The sequence below is a fragment of the Marmota flaviventris genome, chromosome 3 (genome assembly GCF_047511675.1).
Source record: "Marmota flaviventris isolate mMarFla1 chromosome 3, mMarFla1.hap1, whole genome shotgun sequence".
In the NCBI taxonomy this organism is placed as follows: Eukaryota; Metazoa; Chordata; class Mammalia; order Rodentia; family Sciuridae; genus Marmota; species Marmota flaviventris.
Genome location: NC_092500.1, coordinates 70,092,815 through 70,110,549, shown reverse-complemented (window position 1 = coordinate 70,110,549; position 17,735 = coordinate 70,092,815). Strand labels below are relative to the sequence as shown.

The window sequence follows — 17,735 nt, the reverse complement described above, 5'->3', positions numbered from 1 at the left end:
CGACGCCTTTCTGTATCCTCCAGAGTGAAGGAACACTGTGTCCTTATATAACACAAGATGGAGGGACAAAAATGGATGTACTGCCTTTATCAAATCCTTCTATGACAGCATTACTCCATTCATGAAGAGTAATGAACATGTCCCCAAAGGCCCCACCTCCCAGAAGTGTTACACTGGAGATTAAGTTTCAGTACATGAACTATGAGGGACATATTCAGACTATAGTAAGTAGTATTTCATTGTCTTTGTATTTTCTTTGTGACAAATGATGTTGTGATTCTTTTGTGTATATTTACCATTTGTATATCTTCTTTGGTGAGGTATCAAGGCATTTTGGTCCATTTTTTAATCAAGTTGCTTGTTTCCTTATTGCTGAGTTTGAAGAGTTCTTTGCACACTTTTGGCATACTTTGGATAATAGTCTTTAATCCATTATATATTTTTCAAATATTTTCTCCAAAAAAAAGGCTTTTTAAAAATTGTCTTTCCTTTTTCTCTCTCTCTCTCTCCCACCTCGCCACCTCTTTCTTTTAATTAATTAATTAATTAATTAATTTTTTTGGGTAGATGGACACAACACAATGCCTTTATTTATTTATTTTTTTATGTGGTGCTGAGGACCCACCAGAGTCCCGCCCATGCTAGGCGAGTGCTCTAGCGCTGAGCCACAATCCCAGCTCCCCCCACCTCTTTCTTTTGTCTCTCTCTCTCCCTGTCCTCCTCTCTTTCTCTCCTGCTAGGGTTTGAACCCAGAGGCCCTCTAATACTGAGTTATATCCCCATACCTTTTTATTTTTTGTCTTGAGATACTGTCTCACTAAGTTGCCCAGGTTGTCCAGGAATGTGTGATTCTCCTGCTTCAGACTCCTGACTAGCTGGGATTATAGGCATGTACCTTTTTATTGTCTTGACAAAGCAGAAATTTTAAATTATTCCAGCTTATCAGTTCTTTCTTTCATGTATTCTGTCTTTCACGGTATATCTAAAAATTCACCACCAAATCCTTGTTTTCTAGATTTTCTCCTACAATGATAATTTTACATTATATACTATAATTTTACATTATTTTTGAGAGTTTTTTAGTTGTATGTTTTACATTTTGAGGTAATTTTTGTGAAGATGTAAGGTCTTTGGATTTTTTTTTTTAATGAAGATATTCAGTATCATTTGTTGTTTCAGTATCATTTGTTGAAAGACTACCATTTCTCCATTGCATTGTCTTGTTCCTTTGTCAAAGGTTAGTTAACTATATCTTTGTGGGTCAATTCCTGGACTGTTTACTCTGTTTCATTGATCTGTTTGTTCTTTCACCAATGTTACTGTCTTGATTACTATAACTTTATAGTATGTCTTGAAGTTGGGTGAGGTTGATCCTCCAGATATTTTCCTTAAATGTTATGTTGGTTATTCTGGATCTTTTGCATAACCATATAAACTTTAGAACTGGTTTCTCAAAAATGGAGTCACATCAGTTTCTCAGTTTTTCTCTTAGTTAATGGTATTTCACCACAGTTAATATCCCAATCTGCTCATTGTGCTAGTTATGTAAGATGTCAACATTGGAACAGTGGACTGCAGGATATGGATGCCCATCCAGTACACTTGCAACTTGTCTGGAAGTATAAACTGATGTTGAGATAAAAAAGTAAAAGAAAAATACATTAAAATATGGAAAAATTATATAAGAAACACTCATATATTACAACTCAGTTTGTAAGAACTTAACATTTTGTCATATTTGATTATTTTTTTAATAAAAGTATATGGTTGATAAAACTTAGGCCGATGTTTTCCCTCTTTGCTGTTCCCTTTGTGTCCCATATCCCTCTCAATCATTATTCTCAACTTGATGTTTATGTTGTGCATGCTTTATTGCTCTTTCATATTAATATATTACTTTAAAACATACAGAGGTAGGAACATACTCAATACGTCTGAATTGTACATATAAAAATTGTGTAACAATCAAAAATGCAGGAAAAAAGACCATTGTAACTGGACTTTATGTGATACTTTAGATGAACACTTTCAAAATCATCCCTCCCATGCTAAATTATTCTTTCTTTACTGCCTCTTTCCATATACCTGCTACAGACTACTCTCAGCCACAACAAATTATGGTCATATGTTTACATGGCTTGAACTCTTGAATAAGGAGCCCTCTTGAGCTTAGAGATCTAGACTTTTTTTGGGGGGGGCATATTTTCAGTTAGTGAGGTTTCTATGTGCTCATTGTCTGTGGAAAAGAGGAAGGAGTTAAGGAGAGTGAAAATGAGGAAAGGGAGGCCTTTTACACTAAATACTCAGAGGCTTTTCACAATATGAACACTAAAGGTCACTGTGGGTACAAGCCTGAGGAGGAAGACCTTTACAGGAACCTGTGGATGAGTGAGGAAGATGATGGTGGCCATGGGAGGTGAACTGGCAACACAGGAAGAGTCAGCAAGAAGGATGTGTCCAGGCTTCCTCAAAGAAGTTGATCTGTAGAGACAATTTTAATGACACAAAGGAATTTCAGAGAACACAGTGCAGTAGATTGAGAGAGGACTCAGGTCAATCAAGGTCTGCTGAAAACCTTAAGTTTTGGTCAAATGGCTTAAGTGCAGGAAATAACTCAATGAGAGTTGACTCCAAATCTCTCTCTTGGATACATCTTGAATCAAGTCTTCCTGGGAGATTCTCAGGAACATGACCACCACCAGCATCAGTCACAGTATTTACTGAGTACTTACTTTATCACATTCATTCTCCTCCAAACCCTCTGAGGTCTGTGGTATAATTCACTATATCTCATGAATGAAGAAAGCCAGGTGTAGGGAGGTTCAGCAGCATCCCCAGCCCTTAGCATCCTCCTCCATGGGCCTCTTATGCCAGCCAACTTGCTAGAACCCATCAACATGTCAGAACATTTTAGAATAATATGCTAGAACCAGTCTGATTCCCCAGGGTCATCAGAACTACTTTCTGAGAGTCTGAACACTACTGACTGAAGTGAACTTCCCATTCGCTCACTGCCTACTGCCACTTGCTCAAGACCAGAAGTTCCACCAGTACCATCCTGCCATGTGGGGGTCCCAGGTGTCTTGCTGCCTCTGACAGTACAGGTATGAGTTAATGATAAAAGAGGTTAAGTGTATGAAATCATAGATCAAATGGGGGTAAATACAGTAAGAAGGGGTACAAGGAGAGAGAAACAAAAAAGCATGCTTTGTATTTAGGAAGCATAATACTATCTAAAATGTCCTGAGAATGAATTTCAGTCTTCCAGACAACATATGTACTTTCAACCTGGGCCCAGATGTTATGATGGAAGAAGAGAAAGACATGGATGGATAACAAGAACATTTGTTGTGTTTATTGGGAAACATAAAACCATGGTAACTGTACAGTAGGAGCTATGAAAATTATTAGAATTCTGGGTAGACAGGGGGTCCTAACTAGAGGGATTCTTGAGGTTGGACTTTATTGCCTCCAAATAAATGTCTTCTCTTTATTGCCAGCAGAATGGAGCTGTTGTTGGCCCTCCCAGGGCGATTTCTCCTTGTTAGGGCGGAGACCACTCGCTTCCTGAGCCACCTGAAGCATAAGCTCAAGTTCAGACAGGACGTGTTTTCTTCCTCTGAAGGCACGTCCTCCTCCTTGGATGGCTCTGATGAGACTGAGGAGGTCTCTGCAGTGCTGGTTACCTGACTTTCCATCTGCCAAGACAAACAGGATGAATTAGAGACAAACAATGCTCACGGAAATGGAGTCTATATTATTCATTTATGGATACCTAATTTATTGTTTTAACAAAAACAGCCAATTGTAAATACAAAGTTTCTGTACTCATTAATCATAAACACACACAGGCACACACGCGCACACACACGTTTGTATTATCGTTAGTCCTTCTCTTTGTTCCTCCCCTCTCTTTCTCTCCGTGCTCCTTGGCACTTTCCCTACACCTCTTCCCTGGCTCCTTTCCTTGCTGTTCTCCTTCCCCCATTGCTCATCTGCTGAGAGACTCAGGTCTACCTGCTTCACAGCAGGTAGAATGACCCTGAGCTGTCCAACCTGGCACCCGCTCCCTGACCCACCCCTTGCTCTGCACTGAGGCTGCTCTGTGCTCACCTCAACAATTTCATCGTCCTCAAGCTCAGGAGGCATTTCTGGGAACTGGTCCATGTCTCTGTCTTCTGGTGGGTCACACTTGGGCAAGTCCTCACAAGCTTCAGATTCTTGATAGCTGACCTGATCCATATGGGGAGAGGCACTGCTGCACGGCTGGAGATCCTCCTCCTGAGGAGAATCGGTCAGCACGGAGGCATGGTCTTGGTCATCTTTCTGATTTTCCATACATGCCTCCAGATCTTTCATGAGCTCATCCAGGTCCCAGAGGGTCTGGTTTATGCTCTCCTGTGGGCACTCGTCCATCCTCTGGGAGTCTTCCTTGGGAGTCCCATTAGCTCCTGAGTCTTCCTGGTGCCAGCCCAGATAGGCGTCCAAGACCTCGAGGATGGCTTCTTCGCCAGGCTTCTCTGGGTTCTCCTGAATTGGATTTTGTCTCTCCACAGGTTTATTTACACTTTTGGTTCCCCATACCCCTTGGACAGGAGGCAGCACGTGGCAGGAAGGACCCTCAGAAGTCAGCTCTTCACAGGGTATGATATCCTCACAGTCAATGCTGTCCTCATGGGGGAAATAGCCCACAGAGAGGCTCTGGTTGGATGAGGATTCCAAATCACACTGCTCCACGTCAGGGCTGCTGCCCAAGGGTGAGTCTTCCATGGAGTCCAAAGGCTCAAATGCCCAGTTTCCCTCAACTCTGGAAACTTCAAAAGAAAAACATTAGTCAGTGAAATTGGGAAAAGGTCATGTACTTCAGCATATAAATCTAATCAATTTCCCATTCAGAACTATCCCACTCGGGCAGAAGAGCATCCTATGCTTGCACTCTCTAGTCAAGAGCAGAAGAGGCAGTTCTTTCTCTTTAAAAACTTTTTCTATTGTATAATAACCCTCTGCACTGAGCACCTCCACTTGATACCTCTCCTGCTTTGTCCTCTTTCTGCAGTTGGAAAAAGTGCCAATCATAAAAGATAGTTGTATAAAAATAAAACTTGAAAAATACAGGAAAGTAGGAAGATGAAAGTTAAATACCCCATCCCACCATCTTGGGTGATAACAGCAGGAAAAGAGTTTTGTGGATTTCTTTAGAATCTTCTCCTTCTTTACATATACATACATATATGTACATTTGAACTTGTATGCACTCATCCTTATATATGTGCATGTCACATCAAAGAATGTGAAATTACTCAATTGTATGGCACAGCCTGCAGGAGACACATATATGGCTCTCTGTAATTCTTAACCACTCTCTCATGAACTCTTTTTGAGGATCACCTCTTAATGACCATGAATTTAGGTGATCAATGACGCTTAGATTATTAAGACCACTAACAGTGGTCTTATTAATGATAGTAAACTCCCTTATCCACAAATTTCTGCCTTTCTTCTCATAGTCCTATAGGTTGAATTACTAGATTAGGATTAGAAATATATTAAAGTTATAATTGATACTAAATTACTTTCTAGAAAGAATACAGCTATTTAAATGCCCATCCTCCCCTCATCTGTTGGCATCTTTAGTCCAACATTTCCCATGATACTCTAGCAAGTGCTTGGGGGGAGAGAATAAACACCAAATGGCTTTCTGTCTGTCTCTCTGTCTCCCCCCCACTCTCCCCACCCCACACACATACACTTTGGAGACTCTGTCATGTTTGTCTCTTGCGATTCTTGTGGAAGGAGATGCTTCCAATTCCTGAGGCATACACAGGATAACTGAAGTCCTTCAGATCCTGAGCTTAGTAACTAAGAGGTACAACTGTTAGAAGTCTGTGTTCTGAGAATGTTGGCTACCGTGGCAACAGAAGAACCACATTAGAGCCAGAAGTGTGGAAGGAGGAGTGGGGGATAGAAAATCAAAGACTCATCTCAGTCATTTTTAAAAAATTTGTTTTAATTAGTTATGCATGATAGTAGAAAGTATTTTTACACATGGTACATAAATGGAATATAACTTCTCATTCTTCTGGTTGTACTTGATGTAGGATTAGGATTACACAGGTTGTACAATCATATATGCATATAGGGTAAAAATGTTCAATTCATTCTACTGTAATTCCTACCCTATACCCCTTCTCCTCCCTTCATTCCCCTCTATTCTTTCCTAGACCCACCTGCCATTGTGAATTTGCATCCCCATATAAAAAAAAAATTGGGGACTTTGTTTCTTTGGGATTGGCTTATTTTGCTTACCATGATATTCTTCAGCTCCACCCATTTACCTGCCAATGCCATAATTTCATTCTTCAAGGCTGAGTAATATTCCATTTTGTACCTATACCACATTTTCCTTATCCATGCATCTGTTGAAGGACACCTGGGTTGGTTTCATAGTTTTGTTATTGTGAATTGAGCTGCTATAAACATTGATGTGGCTGCATCATTGTAGATTGCCGACATATATATATATATATATATATATATATATATATATATATATATATATCTCCATCCTTTGGGTATAAACTGAAGAGGGTGATAACTAGATCAAATGGTGGTTCCATTCTGAGTTTCCTGGGGAATCCTCATACTGCTTTCCAGAATGGTTGCATCAATTTGCAGTCTTACTTGCAATGTGTGAATGTATATTTTTATCCACTTCCTTGCCAACACTTATTGTTGCTTGTATTCTTGATAATTGGCATTCTGGAGTGGAATATAATCTTAGAGTAGTTTTGATTTGCATTTCTCTAATTGATGGAGAAATTGAACATTTTTTTCATATATTTGTGGATTGATTGTATTTCTTCTTCTGTGAAATGTCTGTTTAGTTCCTTCGCCCATTTGTTGATTTGTTATTTGGTTTTGTTGTTGTTATTGTTATATTTTTCGAGTTTTTTGTATTTCCTGGAGATAAATGCTCTATCTGAGGTGCAGGTTGTAAACATTTTCTTCCATGCTGTAGGCTCTCTTTTCACATTATTGATTTTTTTCTATGACAAGAAGAAGCTTTTTAATTTGAATCCATCCCATGTATTGATTCTTGATTTTACTTCTTGCACTTTAGGAGTCTTATTAAGGAAGTCAGGTCCTCAGCTGTCATAGTGAAGATTTGGGACTACTTTTTTTTTTTTGGCAGTGTTCCTTTCCTTTCCATTTCAATAAAATAATTTGAGAAAGATTAATGTTAATTCTTCTTTAAAGGTCTAATAGAACTTATTTGAGAATCAGACTGGTCCTGGGCTTTTCTTTGTTGATAGGCTTTTAATTGCTGTGTTTTTTTTTTTTTAATTTATTTTTTTAGTTGTAGTTGGACTCAATACCTTTATTTTATTTATTTATTTTTATGTGGTGCTGAGGATTGAACCCAGGGCCTCACACATGCTAGGCAAGCGCTCTACCGCTGAGCCACAACCCCAGCCTTTAATTGCTGTTTTAATTTCATTATTTGACATTGGTCTCACAGGATGATCAGGAATACAGTGCCCTTTTACTAGGATGCCACAGCACTTCTGTGCTTGTGTATACCACATGTTGTTGTCCTTGGTATTCTTTATTACCATTGGTATTACACTGGTGTTCTTTATTACCACCTGTGTGCTTTGTATTTTTCAGGTACATAGTAATGTCTTCCAAGCAAGGCTCTGTGTTTCCACTTATTTTTAAAATCCCTTCTGGGATGTAATTGAGACCATGATGGACTTTTCCCACTTAATATATTCAGTCCATCAGAGGTGATAACAAATAAGAAAAGTGTCAAAATGAATAGATTGATAAGTTTAGTAAACTAATGAACTAGAATAGCTAGCATACTAGTAAAAGGGCACTGTATTCCTGATCATCATGTGAGACCAATATCAATGAATGAAAAAAAAAACAACTTTTTATTTCTGCTCAGACTCAGAAGGCAGAAACCAAGACCACTGCAGTGGAAGTGTCTATTTTATGTGAGATTTTGTATGACAGAAATGGAATTTCCAATCCAGAGAAGACAACCAATTACCAATAAGGACAAAAAGTTTCCTCTTGCCATACTAAAAAATAAATAGATGAAAATACCTAAATATTTTCAGATCTGTATCAAAATTTAAGCCCAATAATTTTAAATTAGAAGAAAAATTAAAATAGAAAAATGGTATATTAGGCTATGTCAAAACACAAAGCTATTATATGAAAAAAGACATTATCAAGGAAGCTAAAAAACAAGGGGCAAATTTGAAGAAAATATTTGTAATATATAACAGAGAAACAATTATTATCTAGGATATGTAAAAATATGAATAGGTAAGAAACATTCTAGTTGGTGGGGATGTAAAATGGTATACCAATATGGAAAAATAGAATGGAGATAATGCAAAAAAACTAAAAATAGAATTACTGGATGGATCCAGTAATCCCAATTCTAGTTATATATTCTGAAGTATTGAAAACAGGGTCTCAAAAAGATATTTTAATGCCCATGCTAATTCCACCAAAAGGTGGAAGCAAGCTAAATGTCATTGATGGATGAATGGATAAAGAAAATATGGTACATATACATGGAATATTATTTAGCCTTGCAAAACAAAGAAATCCTGTCACATGCTACAATGTGGATGAACCTTGAGGATAATATGCCAAGTGAAATAAATCCAGTCACAAAGACAAATTCCTCTTGGATAAAGTAACTAAAGTAATCAAATCCACAGAATCAAAAAATAGAATGATGGTCACTGGGTGGGGGGTAGAGATCGGGGGAAAGGATGAGTTATGGCTCATTGTGTATAGAGTTTTAGTTTTGCAAGATGAATAAGCTGTGGAGCTGTGTTGCACAACAATATGAATATACTTAACACTACCAGCTGTGCAGTTAGAAAAGTTTAAGATAAATGTGTTTTATGTAACCCAAAATTTTAAAAACCTAGAGCTTTAAATCTCAGTGGGAAGCTTTGTATGTAAATTATGCCAGGAAGAGGGAAACAATTGATTTGAATTCAGCCATAGCAGAATTTAGAATCTAACCAGTCAGCTCCTAAACTTATTCTGCTGGGAGGTCTTCATAGCAGGATGGATTACTGAGAAGGTGAAACTTCAGAGCTTCTGAGGGGGCCGGTGGGTGCAACATGATGCCCAAAGGTTAGATGAATGCACATCTAGGTGAAAGGTCCACGGTGGTCTGTGATGGTACAGAGGCATGTGGGAGGAGGCATTCACCAATATAAGTTTGATTGGCAGAGCATGTGAAAACAAGATTTTTCAAGGAATCCAAGCATGATTGGAAAAATTTTAGTGCCATCCTATGTATATTTAATAAAGTGATGAACTTTTTTGAAGATTTATGTTGTATATATGAATGTGCCGTGAAAAGCTAAAAACATAGGTACTCATCATGATGAAATTAGTAGCAAGAAGTTGGTTTGCCCTGCTATCAAAAAAATCTGTAGTCACCTAACATGCCAAAAGCAAAATTTTTTAAAAATTTTATTATTTGTGCTTAATTAGTTCTATATGACAGTAGAATGGATTTTGACACATCAACATAGATGGAGTGTAACTTCTCATTTTTCTGATTGTACATGATCGAGAGTTACAATGGTCCTACATCTGGCCCAGCTGCAGATCAGCTATGCTGCTATAGATTTTTTCCTTATTGTATTATATCCACCCACCTGTGGCCCTGGTCTGCACTGAATGTCTACTTTTAAATTCCAGCAAAGTCACATCTCATTTTTTTTTTTTGTTCACCCACCTGGTGGAGAAGCTACTTGTCTGTTTTCTTGGTTTCATGCCATGAAGCTACCAGGAAAGCAATCTCTTCTATTCTTTGCCATCTAGAAAAGCCCCTAATGGGTATCATCTTATTTTAATTATGGTAAAATGACAGACAACTACAAGTATGGGACATGTGACAAAAATCTGATCATTGTCAGATTATAAAAGGTAAGAGAAGACAAGAGGTCCTGTCACACACTGCAGGTAACTAAGGGGACAGTACAGTTAAGTGCAACTTGTGTTCCTAATGAGATCAGAAAGTAGGAAACAGATATTAGTGCAATAACAGGGGCAATTCCAGTACTTCGTTTGACTTAGTTAAGGGTATTGCACCAAAGTTAACATCCTGGTGTGCTCATTGTGCTAGTTGTATAAGATGTCAACATTGGAGCAGTGGGCTAAGGAATATATGCATGCCAGCCAGCATGCTTGCTTTCTCTGGAAGTGTAAGCTGAGGGTAAGATGAAAGGTAAAATAAAAAAACATTAAAGTATGGAAAATAATATAACACTCATGTATTATAACTTAGTGACAGGCATTAACATTTTGTCATATATGATTCATTTTTTAAAAATTATATTACAAAATAAAAAACGTATATTATAAATAAAACTTAGGGTGTTCCCCTCTTTGCTGTTGCCTTTGTGTCCCCATCCTTCATGAGCACTTTTCTCACTCCACGTTTACTCGGAGCATGCTTTCACACTCTCTTATTAATATATTGCTTTACTTCATGGTTAAAGCATATGGAGGTAGGAACATACTCAATACATCTGAATTGTACTCATAAAAATAGTTAAAATGGTAAACTTTATATGTATATAGGGGAAAATACCAGTGTAAATGGACTTATATGATACTTTAGATGAAGATTTTCAAAATCATCCCTCCTAGGCACTTCTTCATATACATGCTAGAGACTGCTTTCAGCCACAACTCATTATGGTCATATATTTACATGGCTTGAACTCTTGAATAAGGAGCCCTATGAGCCCCCAAAATCTAGATATCTTTTCTGGTATTTTCAGCTAGTGAGGTTTCTATGTGCTCAATGATTGTGGAAGGGAGGAGGGAGTTAAGGAGGGTGGAATTGAGGAAAGGAAGGCCTTTCACAGTAAATACTCAGAGATTTTTCACAATATGAACACTGAAGGTCACACAGGGTATGTGTACAAGTCAGAGGAGGAAGACCTTTGCAGGAACCTGTGGATGAGTGAGGAAGATGATGGTGGCCATGGGAGATGAATTGACAACACAGGAAGAGTCAGCAAGAAGGATGAGTCCAGGCTTCCTCGAAGAAGTTGGCCTATAGGGACAATTTTAATGATATTTAGAAAGGAATTTCAGATAGCCCAGTGCAGTGGGTTGAGAGAAGACTTATTCAATCAAGTTCTGCTGAAAACCTGAAGTTGTGGTCACATGACTTCAGTGTAGGAAATAGCTCTGTGAGAGTTGATTCCAAATCTCCCTCTTGGATGCATCTTGAATCCAAGTCTTCCTGGGAGATGCTCAGGAACATGACCACCACCAGCACCAGCCACAGTATTTACCCAGTGCTTGCTTTATCACATTCATTCTCCCCAAAACCCTCTGAGGTCTGTAGTATAATTCTCTATATCTCATGAATGAAGAAAGCCAGGTGTAGGGAGGTTCAGCAGCATCCCCAGCCCTTAGCATCCTCCTCCACGGGCCTCTTGTGCCAACCAGCTTACTAGAACCAACCAACATGTCAGAACATTTTAGAATAACATGCTAGAACCAGTCTGATTCCCCAGGGTCATCAGAACTGCTTTCTGAGAGTCTGAACACTACTGACTGAAGTGAACTTCCCATTCGCTCACTGCCCACTGCCACTTGCTCAAGACCAGAAGTTCCACCAGTACCATCCTGCCATGTGGAGGTCCCAGGTGTCTTGCTGCCTCTGACAGTACAGGTATGAGTTAATGATAAAAATCATAGATCAAGTGAGAGGAAAAAGAGTAGAAGGGGTACAGGGAGAGAGAGAAAACCATGCTTTGTATTTAGGAAGCATAATACTATTTAAAATGTCCTGAGAATGAATTTCAGTCTTCCAGACAACATACGTACTTTCAACCTGGGCCCAGATGTTATGATGGAAGAAGAGAAAGACATGGATGGATAACAAGAACATTTGTTGTGTTTATTGGGAAACATAAAACCATGGTAACTGTACAGAAGGAGCTATGAAAATTATTAGAATTCTGGGTAGACAGGGGGTCCTAACTAGAGGGATTCTTGAGGTTGGACTTTATTGCCTCCAAATAAATGTCTTCTCTTTATTGACAGCAGAATGGAGCTGTTGTTGGCCCTCCCAGGGCGATTTCTCCTTGTTAGGGCGGAGACCACTCGCTTCCTGAGCCACCTGAAGCCTAAGCTCAAGTTCAGACAGGACGTGTTTTCTTCCTCTGAAGGCACGTCCTCCTCCTTGGAGGGCTCTGAGGAGACTGAGGAGGTCTCTGCAGTGCAGATCTCCTGGCTTTCCATCTGCCAAGACAGAGAGGGTGAGGGATGGACAAGCCACGTCAGGAGCAGTGGAGTCAATATTTACTGCTTTATGGATACTAATTTATTGTTTTAACAGAAATAGCCAAGTGTAAATGCAAAGTTTCTGTACACATAAATCATTAAGCACACACACACACACACACACACACACAGGCACACACGCGCACACACACGTTTGTATTATCGTTAGTCCTTCTCTTTGTTCCTCCCCTCTCTTTCTCTCCATGCTCCTTGGCACTTTCCCTACACCTCTTCCCTGGCTCCTTTCCTTGCTGTTCTCCTTCCCCCATTGCTCATCTGCTGAGAGACTCAGGTCTACCTGCTTCACAGCAGGTAGAATGACCCTGAGCTGTCCAACCTGGCACCCGCTCCCTGACCCACCCCTTGCTCTGCACTGAGGCTGCTCTGTGCTCACCTCAACAATTTCATCGTCCTCAAGCTCAGGAGGCATTTCTGGGAACTGGTCCATGTCTCTGTCTTCTGGTGGGTCACACTTGGGCAAGTCCTCACAAGCTTCAGATTCTTGATAGCTGACCTGATCCATATGGGGAGAGGCACTGCTGCACGGCTGGAGATCCTCCTCCTGAGGAGAATCGGTCAGCACAGAGGCATGGTCTTGGTCATCTTTCTGATTTTCCATACATGCCTCCAGATCTTTCATGAGCTCATCCAGGTCCCAGAGGGTCTGGTTTATGCTCTCCTGTGGGCACTCGTCCATCCTCTGGGAGTCTTCCTTGGGAGTCCCATTAGCTCCTGAGTCTTCCTGGTGCCAGCCCAGATAGGCGTCCAAGACCTCGAGGATGGCTTCTTCGCCAGGCTTCTCTGGGTTCTCCTGAATTGGATTTTGTCTCTCCACAGGTTTATTTACACTTTTGGTTCCCCATACCCCTTGGACAGGAGGCAGCACGTGGCAGGAAGGACCCTCAGAAGTCAGCTCTTCACAGGGTATGATATCCTCACAGTCAATGCTGTCCTCATGGGGGAAATAGCCCACAGAGAGGCTCTGGTTGGATGAGGATTCTAAATCACACTGCTCCACGTCAGGGCTGCTGCCCAAGGGTGAGTCTTCCATGGAGTCCAAAGGCTCAAATGCCCAGTTTCCCTCAACTCTGGAAACTTCAAAAGAAAAACATTAGTCAGTGAAATTGGGAAAAGGTCATGTACTTCAGCATATAAATCTAATCAATTTCCCATTCAGAACTATCCCACTCGGGCAGAAGAGCATCCTATGCTTGCACTCTCTAGTCAAGAGCAGAAGAGGCAGTTCTTTCTCTTTAAAAACTTTTTCTATTGTATAAAAACCCTCTGCACTGAGCACCTCTACTTGATACCTCTCCTGCTTTGTCCTCTTTCTGCAGTTGGAAGAAGTGCCAATCATAAAAATAATTGTATAAAATTTGAAAAATACAGGAAAGTAGGAAGATGAAAGTAAATACCCCATCCCACCATCTGGGGTGATAACAGCAGGAAAAGAGTTTTGTGGATTTCTTCAGAATCTTCTCCTTCTTTACATATATATATACATATATGTACAATTTGAACTTGTATGCACTCATCCTTATATATGTGCATGTCACTCAAAGAATGTGAAATTACTCAATTTTATGGCACAGCCTGCAGGAGACACATATATGGCTCTCTGTAATTCTTTTTTTGTTTATTTTTATGTGGTGCTGAGGATTGAATCCAGTGCCTCACATATGCGAGGCAAGCACTCAACCACTGAGCCACAACCCCAGCCCTCTTCTGTAATTCTTAACCACTTTCTCATGAACCCTTTTTGGAGATCACCTATTAATGATCACTAATTTAGGTAATCAATGACCCTTAGATTATTAAGACCATTAACAATGGTCTTATTAATGATAGTAAATCCCCTTTATCCACAAATTTCTGCCTGTCTTTTCATAGTCCAATAGGTTGGATTATTGGATTAAAGATTACAAATATATTAAAGTTATGATAATTGATACTAAATTACTTTCTAGAAAGAATACAACTATTTAAATGACCATCATCCCCTCATCTGATGGCATCTTTAGTCCAACATTTTCTGTGATGCTCTAGCAAGTCATTGGGAGAGAGAATACACACAAAATTGCTTTCTGTCTCTCTGTCTCTGTCTGTCTCTCACACACACATTGGAGACTGTCACGTCTGGCTCTTGTGACTTCCTGTGGAAGGAGATGCTGCCAACTCCTGAGGCAAACACAAGAAAACTGAAGTCTCTCAGATCCTGAGTCCAGTAACTAAGAGGTACAACTGTCAGAAGTCTGTGTTCTGAGACTGTTGGCTACCATGGCAACAAAGGAACCAAATTAGAGCCAGAAGTGTGGAAAGAGAAAAGGGGGATAGAAAATCAAAGGACCCATCTCTTTGTCTCGGTCATTTTTAAAAAAATTTGTTATAATTAGTTATATATGACAATAGAATATATTTTGGCACATCATATATAAATTGAATATAACTTCTCATTCTTCTGACTGTACATGATGTACAATCAGTTGTGTAATGATATATAGGATAATAATGTATGATTCGTTATATTATCATTCCTACCTTTAAACCTCCTCCCCTCCATTTCATTCCCCTCTGCCTAATCCATAGTATCTGTAGTCTTCCCTAGCCCTGCCCCCCACCTCCCACCCCTGCCCCATGAATTAACATCCACATATCAGAGAAAACATTTGGCCTTTGTTTCTTTGGAATTGGCTTATTTTGCTTAACAGATATTCTCCAGATCCATACATTTTCTGGCACATGATATAATTTCATTCTTCTTTAAGGCTGAGTAATATTCCATTGTGTACAAATACCACATTTTCTTCATTAGTCTGTTGAAGGGCACCTAGATTGGTTTCATAGTTTATCTATTGTGAGGTTAGCTACTATAAACATTGATGTGGCTGTGGTCACTGTAGTATGCTGATTTTAAGTCCTTTGGGTATAAACCAAGGCCTGGGATGTCTGGGTCATACAGTGGTTCCATTCCAAGTTTTCTGGGAATCTCCATACTGCTTTCCATAGTGGTTGTACCAATTTGCAGTCCCACTAGCAATGTATGTGTGTGTCTTTTCTCCCACATCCTTGCCAACATTTATTGTTACTTGTAATCTTGATAATTGCCATTCTGACTGGAGTGAGATGTGATCTTAGAATATTTTTGACTTGCATTTCTCTAATTGCTAGAAATGCTGAACATTTTATCATATATTTGTTGATTGATTATATTTCTTCTTCTGTAAAGTATCTGTTCAGTTCCTTAGCCCATTTATTGACTGGGCTATTTGTGGGGTTTTTCATGTTAAGTTTTTTGAGTCCTTTATATATTCTGGAGTTTAATGCTGTATCTGAGGTACATGTGATTAAAGATTTTCTCTGATCCTGTAGGCTCTCTATTCACATTATGGATTGTTTCCTATGCTGAGAAGAAGGTTTTAAGTTTGAATCCATCCCATGTATTGATTCTTGGTTTTCCTTCTTGCACTTTAGGAGTCTTGTTAGGAAGTACTTCCCTAAGCTGACATGATGAACATTGGGCCTAGTGTCTTTCTTTGATTCACTTTGAGTTGAGTTTTATGTATGATGAGAGATAGGGGTTTAATTTCATTTTGCTACATATGAATTTCCAGTTTTCCAAGCAATATTTGTTGAAGAGGTTATCTTTGTGTCACTGTGACCAAAATATACAACAAGAAGTTCATAGAGATGAAAAAGTTTGTTTGGGACTCATGTTTTCAGAGATCATAGATGACTGTCTCACTAGCTCAGGGTCCAAGGTATGGGAGTACATCATGGGGGAAGGGCCCAGAGGAGGAAATGTGTCAACAGATGGTGTTTAGGACGCAGAGTTAGGAAGGGGCCACAGGAAAACAACGCTTCCAGGGCCAACGCCCAGTGACCCAACTCCTCTAAACATGTCCCACCTTCCTACAACTACTACCCAGTGAGTTCATTCAAAATAGGATGGGCTCATAGATGACAGCCTTCACAATCTACTGCTTTGACCTCTGAATATTCTTGCATTGACAGGAGCTTCTGAGGGACACCTCACATCCAAACGATAACATTCTGTCTTTCCTAAATACCTCATAGCCTTCTCACAGAGCAAGATGCATTCAGTTTATCTCCAAGAGTCTCATAGTCTCTACAGCTCTGGCACTGCCCAAGAGTCCAGTCCACATTTCAAGTCTCCTCCGAGACTCAAGACCAACTCTTGGCTGTGATTTCCTGTAAAAATCAAAACCCAGGTTCATATATTCAAAATACAGTGGCACAGAATAATCATTCCAATTTCAAAATGAAGGACAAGGGCATAGAAGAAGGACTGGGGCCAAAATAAGACCAAGACTCAGCTGGGCAAAGAGGCCCCTGAGTCCACTTACAGTAACCAGGACACTTGACTGTGAGGGATTACTTCCTCAGGACTTGGTTGCAGTGCACACCAGCTCTCTTTTAGTCTGGTGGTCTCTGCAGCCCCCAGCTTTGCTCAGCTGACCGTCCATGTTACTAGCATCTCTTATTCCCTGGGTCTCAGTTCAAGCTTTGGTCTCTCAGGGGCAACCCTCAAGGACTTGGACCCTGCAACACTTTTCCTGGCTTCCAGGTGTTCCTTTGAAATCTTGGTGGAAGCCTTCATGACCCCTTATTTATTTGTCAAAAAAGAGCCATGGATTTAAGCACACCTGAAAACACCCACACAAACACACACACACACACACACACACACACACGCTTACCTAAAAGTAGAATAAAGCCAAAAAATATCTATGTGAACTAAAAGAACTTCAGTGCTTTGGAATCTGTCAGTTTGATCTTTCCCAAATATTTGTCTCTATTTCCATTCAAGAAGATACTACTTCAAGTTTGCCTTGACTTTCTTACATTTTTCACTACTGAACTGGACTTAAAATTTCTAACTTCTGTTAATAAGATTGTTGTAGGTGACTGTTTTCCAGAGTTTTGATGGCATGATGCAAGAAATAGGTAGAGCTGGGGTTGGGGAGAAATACCTAGTATCCAGAGAGGCAGCCTGGAAGTGCCTGTAGGCTGCCCCACCTGCCAGGAGGGATCTTGGTCTCCCTGAGTATATGCAGGTCTTGTGCTCATTTCCCATGCCCCTTTCCTCGTGTTAGTTTCTTTTAACCTCAGAGAAACCTATCAGCTATGTTTCATTGTTTGCCTCATTCTACAGAAGAACGTATAACATGTATAATTAGATAACCAGCTCACATTCCCACATCATAACCCCAGGCACCTGGATTCAGAGCAATCTGGCTTCAGAGCCCCAACCCCTGACCTCCATATGCCTCATCTTTGGGGAACTGAGCATCCACCCTGGAGACTGCCAGGGGAGCTCACCGAGTCCACAATCAGATCCATTTGCTGGTTCCTTGGAAGAAAGT

The 17,735-nt window shown here is 40.0% G+C and overlaps 2 protein-coding genes across 2 annotated transcripts; both read right to left on the bottom strand.

The window, feature by feature from the left end:
• Window positions 1–2,923: 2,923 nt before the first annotated feature.
• LOC139705082 (uncharacterized protein C12orf71 homolog) lies at window positions 2,924–4,770 on the bottom strand. The gene is made up of 3 exons (XM_071609285.1): window positions 4,114–4,770; window positions 3,577–3,698; window positions 2,924–3,092 (listed from the first exon to the last, which is right to left on the bottom strand). The coding sequence occupies exons 1-3, from the start codon at window positions 4,768–4,770 to the stop codon at window positions 2,924–2,926; spliced, it is 948 nt and encodes a 315-aa protein (XP_071465386.1).
• Window positions 4,771–11,556: 6,786 nt separating this feature from the next.
• On the bottom strand, window positions 11,557–13,402 carry LOC117794613 (uncharacterized protein C12orf71 homolog). Its single transcript, XM_071609284.1, has 3 exons — window positions 12,746–13,402; window positions 12,188–12,309; window positions 11,557–11,725 (listed from the first exon to the last, which is right to left on the bottom strand). Exons 1-3 carry the CDS (start codon window positions 13,400–13,402, stop codon window positions 11,557–11,559), a joined length of 948 nt encoding a protein of 315 aa, XP_071465385.1.
• Window positions 13,403–17,735: the final 4,333 nt, after the last annotated feature.

Excerpts from the sequence above, each read along its gene's own strand:
- LOC139705082 (XM_071609285.1), bottom strand. The coding sequence starts at position 4,770 with ATGGAAGACTCACCCTTGGGCAGCAGCCCTGACGTGGAGCAGTGTGAT. Across the intron at positions 3,699-4,113 it reads AGGACGATGAAATTGTTGAG|ATGGAAAGTCAGGTAACCAG; the intron begins GTGAGCACAGAG and ends TTGTCTTGGCAG. Across the intron at positions 3,093-3,576 it reads AACTTGAGCTTATGCTTCAG|AGGCAGCAAGACACCTGGGA; the intron begins GTGGCTCAGGAA and ends CTGTACTGTCAG.
- LOC117794613 (XM_071609284.1), bottom strand. The coding sequence starts at position 13,402 with ATGGAAGACTCACCCTTGGGCAGCAGCCCTGACGTGGAGCAGTGTGAT. Across the intron at positions 12,310-12,745 it reads AGGACGATGAAATTGTTGAG|ATGGAAAGCCAGGAGATCTG; the intron begins GTGAGCACAGAG and ends CTGTCTTGGCAG. Across the intron at positions 11,726-12,187 it reads AACTTGAGCTTAGGCTTCAG|AGGCAGCAAGACACCTGGGA; the intron begins GTGGCTCAGGAA and ends CTGTACTGTCAG.